A 7847-nucleotide genomic window follows, 5' to 3' on the forward strand; every position below is an offset into this window, starting at 1 on the left:
TCACCCAAAGCACCGGTCACCTGGCACCGGGACGGGTCCGGGAACATAACCCTTTTCCAAGAATTGCAATCCAAACACAACCAAAATACCAAGCAATGTCAAGTAAGACAGGCCCTCCACCGGGCCCAACAACCCGAAAGGCCCATTGGGCAGGCCCGAGCCCGTTTTAGCCTTACTGTATAAGGACCAAGACACAATGGCAACAACAATCAGATAGCTAACACCTTCAACGGCTCCGATCAAACCACCGGGCCCCGGCGGGAGGCCACAGCCCGTTGTTTTGAGCGTATAGAGTGACCTCCCAATTACAGGGTTTGACACTAACCCCCCAATCACGGCTGTTGTTTGAAGAATGTTGTTGTTGTTAGTGCTAGTGTCACTGTCCTTAGCCATGCTCCACACCTTCATGTGCCCTTCTCTTCTAATAATTGAAGCTTTACGATTCACTGACCGGAGTAATGGTGTTGTCTGAAACGATTGAAGTAATCTAGTGGTTGCCATGATTTAGTAGCAAATGCAAAGGAAGGGCAAGCAAAGGGTCTTCCTTTTCTAAGTTTTTGTGACACAAAAGAAACTTTGAATATCTTATCTACTACGTGTGTATGAAAATGGTTCATGTAGTGTACGTGAGTTGGAGTGATCTATTCTAGCGTGCGCCTGGGTGTACTATACGCACAATTACAGAAATGACCTTCGTCTACAACTTATTTATTATTTGGACAGTGAGAAATTCACCCCCTTCTAGGCTAAATTCACCCCGTATTTTTCAAAATGGACTTTACAGCTCACACCATAGATTATCCAGACCACCCTTTTGATGTGCTACCACTCTCACCTTCATCATATCATCTTAGTGTCTTTTGTGACAACTCAAGGGGTGGCCCGGGGAACAAAGTGGTGGTTGAGGTTACGCTCTGACACGTGTCCTATTCATTATGTTAATATGATAAAAGTCTGATGATTAAAAACCGTCGATTCCTTCCTACCGCTTTGGGATCAAAGGCACCATTGTTTCCACGTGGAAGAATTCTAACCATGGACCATTTCAAAAAAAAGGAATTCTAACCATGGATCTTACCGACAAAGACTTAATCCAACCGTCAATTCGTCATGTGGTTTCTATAAATTAGGGCTTCCTCTTCTTCCCCAACCATCTTTCCATCTCTATCTCATTCGTTTTTAGTTTGTCCCTTTAATTTTTGCCTCAGTTTTTTTTTGTTTTTCCTCCTGTTCTCATTAGATCCACTCTTTTCTAAGTATAATCACCTGTTTATCTTTATGTTCCAGATCTACGTAAATCAGAGCTGGATCTATGAATTCTAGATAAGTTTTATATTGTGATTCAGCCAAGGAGGCCGTAGATCATTTTAGATTGATGTGAGATTGATATTTTTTTTTTTGTAGATCTTAAGAGATGATGGAGATAATGTTAGACAGATGCGGATCTGACCGTTGGAGAGTTTGGGTTTTAGAGTAATTCAGATGGACAAAATCTTCGGCGAACAGATTGGCAATTGATATAGTCTAACAGATATATGAGGACCGAAGACCAGATGCATCAAATATCGCCACAAAATGCAATCTGTTGTCTGAAAGGTACTTTACATTGAGTTCATTCCTTTAAATTTTATCCAAAATTGTTTGCCTATGTTTAAATTATAAGGCATATGGCAGTAGGTGATTTGCTATTGATAGTAAAATGTTATGGTTGAAATCCCCTATATAAAACACTTAAATTGGGACTGAGAAGCATCCTAGAAATTGCAGGAAGTAGGGTGGATCTTCAAACAAGGACTTTAAAATATCATCTTTTCATTAAGTATTGTGGCATCACTTGTGCTTATAGGGGTGTTTTTCATTTTGTAACGATTGCTTCTCTTTGTAATTTCCTTTACCTATTTCTGTTTTGTTTCTCTCCGTTCTTAGATGGTTAGAAATTACATGTAACATCAACATTCTTGTAATTGTTCTTGTGGTTTCCTTATGTGGAGAGGTGCTCTTTGTGTATTGTGTTGAGTGGTGTTCTTAGTGTATTGTATCCTTATGGTCAGATCAAATACAGGAGAATGAATGGTCAGAGATGTAATGGAAGGCTCCAAAGTCTAATATTTATTCGAAAGATGCTAGATGGTTCAAGTTGCACTTCGTATTGGATCCAGCTGCAGCAGCTCGAAGTCGACCATATCACATTAATTCTGCAACATTTTCCGGCGTTGAAAATGTTCATTTTCGATGATTTGGATGGTGATGACTTTAATTTTGGAGCTCGATTTCCACCGGGGTGTAGGGGTATGCATTTGTTCTTCAACTCTAATCGCATTTTTAATGGCTCTTCAACTCTACTAGTTATGCTATTCAATATCTGGGGAAGAAACCCTTTTCTACTCATGTACTGAGTATGATATTCGCTTTGCCATGGCAGCATGGAATACTCATCATGCCTCTTTTTTTTTTTTTTTTTTTCCGTTTTCAGGGTTGGCTGTTGCAGCTGAAAATTTGGACCAGCTCTAGGACGGGTGTTGAAGCTGAAATTTGGACCGGCTTTCACAGAGGACTTGTGTCGACCTCGGCTTTGGACTTGTGCTCAGAGAAAACAAGTTGGAAAGGACTGAATTTGGACTCTAGTGGACCCTCCGATGCCTAAGTCAGACGTGACAATAAGTACGTGACAATAAGTACGACTGAGCACTCTCGCAATGAATTGAAATTGTGAATGTGAAGTGCGAAGTTTGGTCTTCCTTCTGTAGAGTAGAGTTTTCATCCCTTAAGAAAGTTTGCCTTTTTAGACCTTTCCTAATTAGGATGGTTTCCTAGAATTTAAATTTCCAAGTTTATCCTTGTAGAAATGACTAGGATTTTAGGGATTTTAGAAAATTACCCTCGGAGCCTCTAGGTTTGCGCGTACCATGCTTAAGCTCTGATGGTCTTTCAGGTCTGTTTGATGGGTTGTGAACAGTTGATGAGGTAAACTCCTGGATTGGCTAATGTAGGTCGGCAACAGCTAGGGTCATCTTGGTTGACCATGGTCCCCGTAGCTTGGGTGGACTTTCACCTTGGCTTGTGTATCTCGGTTAACGAGGTGCTTTCCTTGGCAAGGAGACATGCGTTGGCATTATGACCGTTCTCACATCAGTCTATCTAGGCCAGGCCGGTCCTTGGGCTGAAAAACCTTGGTTTTTGAATTTGAATTGAGATTCGTCTGGAACTTTGGTTGTTGAGGGGTCTTAAACCAAGCTAGAAATCGACAATATATTGAACGGTCTTAATAACAAGCCAAACATTGACTACACTCGATAAGCTAAGGTGGGAGTTAAAGAAAGTCTAGTAATGCTTTGTTTGGTTGTTAGTAAAATATAATCCATTGGATTTTTGTGGAAGAATTAGTGGTGACATTAGCTTTTTCTTGGAAGTTTCCTATTTAATTTTCTAGAAAATGATGCTCTCTTTCTTTCTCTTCCCTCTCTCTCCACTCATAATGACACTCTTGTCTAATAAATGCTTGTCCCCTCGCTTGTCTCCTCCCTCATTCCATAAAAATCTAATAAATGCGAACATTAGCTTTGTTTGGTTGCTAGTAAAAAATAATTCCATTAGATTTGTGAAAAAGGGAGGAGAAAAGAGAGGGGACAAGTATTTATTAGAGAAATGGTGTTATTATGAGTGGAGAGTGAGGGAAGAGAGAGAAATGGAGCATCATTTCCTAGAAAATTACATGGGAGACTTCCAAGGTAAAGTTGATGTCACCTCCCTTTTCTCACAAAAATTCAATAATTATTTTTTTACTAGCAACCAAACGAAGCATAAGGAACCGATATAACAGACTACTTCCTTGGCGGAAAATGACCCAAGGAAGTTGGGAATAATATGTTGAGGGTGAATCTGACTTTCTAATGGTAGCCCGAGATATGGTGACAAGAGATTCATGGGTTAGTTATGGGTAAAAGGGTCATTTCGTAATCCTTCTAACGATCTACTTCATTGGAATGATCTGAGGAAGTTGGGGACAATATGTTAGGGGTGAATTCGACCCTCTAATGGGAGCCCGGCACATGGTGACATGAGTTTCAAGGGATAATTGGCTCATTTCGTAATCCTTCTAGTAACCTTAAAACCAGTCTCTCTAGTGACAGGATAAACTTGAAAATTGAGATTTCTTGCAGCTCGTTCCATCACTGAAAACTGTAGGAACGGAAACTTTCATAAGTTGCTGAGGACTCTAGTCTATAAAAGGGAGACCAAACTTTGAAATACGCAACTCATTTCTCTTCCTCGTTAAGCTCAGTTCGCATTACTGTTTTCTCGTCTGACTTAAGCATTGGAGGGTCCCTTCAGAGTTCAACTCTTGCCCTTCTTTTAGTCGTATTTTTCTTTGAGCGTAGGTTGTTTACGGGAGCCGAGTTTAGTGTTGGACCACCAATAAGAGCTAGTTCGGATCTCAGTTGTAACACATCTTGGATCCTCAACACTTTTCTTTTTGTTTATTGTTTCTATCTCCCTCTATATAGGCGTATGTAGTTAGTTTGTTGCTACAATTAAGCAATAAATTGATTTAAACGACCTTGTAGTTGATCAGACAATATAACGGAGGACGGTGAAGCTTTTGCCGAAAGGTGAAACTCCCCACTTGATACTGTGTCTTCGCAAAAATATCTACGACCGTTTCTTTTTTATACAAAAGATAAAGGGAAATGCTATAAATTAGATGGCCATTAATGGGCATTAATGTTGAATGTATGGCCATTGTGTTTAGGGGTGTCAATTTTGGCTCGGGCTCGGGAAGCTCGCTCGAGCTCGGCTCGAATCCTTAACGAGCCGAGCCGAGCCGGCTTGCAAGGCTCGTTAAGCTTAACGAGCCGAGCCCGATTTAGGCCAGGCTCGGCTCGTTAAGGCTCGTATAAAAATATATAGTAATTTATAAAAATATATAGTAATTTTTTTCCGTAATAAATATAATACAGTAGTAGTAAACAGTAGAAACAGTAGGAAACATCTGCGTGACAGCGCATAATCATGACTTTTTTTACTTTTTTCGTAATTGTAATAACTTGCAAACTTTTGTTCGTATTTTTTTTGCTAATTGTCATAACTTGCCAACTTTTATTCGTAATTTTTCATTTAAAACTTTAGCTATTTTACTTTTTCAGTAATGATTACTTTTTTTTTTTCGTTTTGCTAGCGAACTTTCGGGAGACACCTTTTTCTTTTTAAAATAACCCAACCACTTTTTTCTTTTTGCTAGCGGCCTTTGCGAGACATCTTTTTCTTTTTAAAATAGCCAACCAGCCAAGCTCGATAAGGCTCGCGAGCGGCTCGCGAGCCTGACCGAGCCGAGCCGAGCCTGGTTCGAGCCCGAGCCGAGCCCGAGCCTAACATTTTAGCTTAACGAGCCGAGCCGAGCCTGGCCAAGCTCGGCTCGGCTCGTTTACACCCCTAATTGTGTTCTTACTCCCTCCCCTATATAAAGGGGCATTAGTTGATGAAATAAATACGATTAATTTCTCTCTCCCCCTTTCTCCTTCTATATATCTATCTTTATTCTTAAGTTACATTTATTTTTAACACGTTATCGCACGACTTTGCTTTGATCAGCTCGAGTTCTATCTGAACTAGATCACTGCACACTTTTGGCTAGTTAAATTTTTCCTTTAAAATTTGAAGGTAACCAACAAGTAACTAATTTATTTTTTGTTCTTAATTTTAATCATGTAGTCGCAATCATTTGTGCAAATTTCCGCCTATGTAATGGGAACACAAATCTATTTTGGTTATGTTCTTAATTCTTACTCTGCGGTCTCATTCATTTGTGCGGATTACTGCCTACGTAACGGGAACATAAATCTATTTTTCATTTTGTATTAATCTGCTTTAATTTTACAAAGTCACACTGTTGAATCGTGGGCAACTGCATATCATCGGATGGGAATCTATTTGCCATCTTATATATATATATATATATATATATATATATTTCTTGAAAAGGAAAAATGAATAAATTAATCAACAAACTATGTCCAGTTATCTCCTGGGGTGGTGGCTTAGTGGTAGGAATCCGTTCAATCCAAATATGCCCGCGTCTTAGGTTCAAGTTATGCCAGTCTCATTATGTTCAGGTGAACTTATGCCCTTGGTTATTCAGGGAGAATATGAGCAATAGCCGATAAATATCCATCCATGAGATTTCATTTTTATTTATACTTAATTTTTTTTTAATATTTATTTTAATTTTACACCATGATACTAATGATTAATATTAATTTTTGTTAGAATATCTAATTATGCCAAATTAAAGTTTGTTGCTTTGGACATTAATAACAACAAGTGTTTATCTTAGGGTACTCGATGCTGAGATTAACTTAGTAGCTGAGAAAACTAGGCGCAACAATTAGAAAGGATAATACAACTGATGATCTAAAGGCTCTGATATTCCTCCATTGTCATCTCCAAGAAAGTTTGAAAAATGATAATATCTTATGGTGAATATACACTAGTTTTATGGGAGCAGTTGAAAGAATGGTATGATCACAAAAGACATGTCATTTTACCCAATGCTAGAAATGAATGGATGAATTTGAGATTATAGGGTTTTTAAAGTATCGATGATTATAATCAGCATTATTTAGAATAAGCTTCCGACTGGAGTTATATGATGAGAAAGTTTCAGATACAACAATGTTAGAGAAACATATACCATGTTTCATCCCTCAAATGTAGTGTTACAACAACTCTACTGGGAAATGAACTATTATTATTACAACAACACTTAAATTTCACTCTACTGATTCCACCCCATTTTCTGAAGCAAATTCAATTTCATTCAATGAATTAGGACGTGGGCATAGGCGAGGTAAAAGTGGTCGAGATCAAGGCCAAGGTCATTGGCAAAATTGAGGCCGAGGACGTGGACATTACAATAATTAGCTTGACCTCGTAACGATTTTGGACCTCAGAAGACAGAAGTACAAGTATTGAAGTGGCATAATCAGTGGCATAATCCTGATATTCAAATTCAAAATGGACAATCAAGTAAGCCACAAAAGCATTATGTAGATGCTTGCCATAGATGTGGCATGAATGGACATTGGACAAAAACATGTCGGATAACAAAGCGTTTGGTGGATCTATACCAATCTTCAATAAAAGGCATGGAGAAAAATATAGAAATAAATTTTGCTACTACCCAAGATAATAAAGAGAATAGAAATAATATCAATTATTTTGATGTTGGAGATTATCTTACATATCCAAACAAAGACAATGATCATTCGTATGAATATGATGATTTTAGGTCTATTGTAAGATACATAAGCACACCAATGGCACCAAGATATGGAATTGCCAGTCTAAGAAATTCGTCTTCATGCTCTTGTGGTTGGAACGGATCTTTCGTCGTATCAAGTGAATGCACTAATTATTATATATACCACATACGATCAGATCGTTGTACGTTCACTTGATATGTTTATTTCTATTTGCTGTAATTAGGACTAGATCAAACGTAGAAATAAACTTTGCTTCTGGAAATGGGGCGGAACCAGTATGGAGAGATTTATGTTGTTGCATAAGTATTTTATTATTTTGCTCAGCAGCTAGAGGAAGGATAGAAATTGGGAATACTTTGTAAAGTTCATTCCCCGATAGTGTTGACTACATTTGATGGATGAAATATGGATATGTTTTCTCTAACATTGTTGTATCTGAAACTTTCTCACCACATAGCTCCAGTCGAGAGCTTGTTCTAATATAATGCTGAATTATAATCAGCAATACTTTGAAGTCCTGTAATCTCAACTTCATCTATTCATTTCTGACATTTGGTAAAACGGTTTGGTGTTCATACTTTTCTTTTA

General features: G+C 38.2%; 1 protein-coding gene and 1 long non-coding RNA gene across 2 annotated transcripts; one reads left to right on the top strand and one right to left on the bottom strand.

Annotated features, from left to right (window-relative positions):
• On the bottom strand, positions 1–501 carry LOC143858275 (uncharacterized). The gene has a single exon (XM_077368925.1). The coding sequence runs from the start codon at positions 499–501 to the stop codon at positions 1–3; it is 501 nt and encodes a 166-aa protein (XP_077225040.1).
• A 653-nt stretch (positions 502–1154) lies between these two features.
• Positions 1155–4628, top strand: LOC143857829 (uncharacterized). Its single transcript, XR_013238769.1, has 3 exons — positions 1155–1596; positions 2052–2289; positions 2474–4628. It is a non-coding gene; the product is annotated as an uncharacterized LOC143857829 (long non-coding RNA).
• Positions 4629–7847: the final 3219 nt, after the last annotated feature.

This window comes from Tasmannia lanceolata, unplaced genomic scaffold, assembly GCF_043159265.1.
Source record: "Tasmannia lanceolata isolate RefF3 unplaced genomic scaffold, GAP_Taslan_0.1 ptg000025l, whole genome shotgun sequence".
In the NCBI taxonomy this organism is placed as follows: Eukaryota; Viridiplantae; Streptophyta; class Magnoliopsida; order Canellales; family Winteraceae; genus Tasmannia; species Tasmannia lanceolata.

Bases quoted from the DNA above. Each gene is read 5' to 3' on its own strand.
- LOC143858275 (XM_077368925.1), bottom strand. From the start codon at position 501: ATGGCAACCACTAGATTACTTCAATCGTTTCAGACAACACCATTACTC.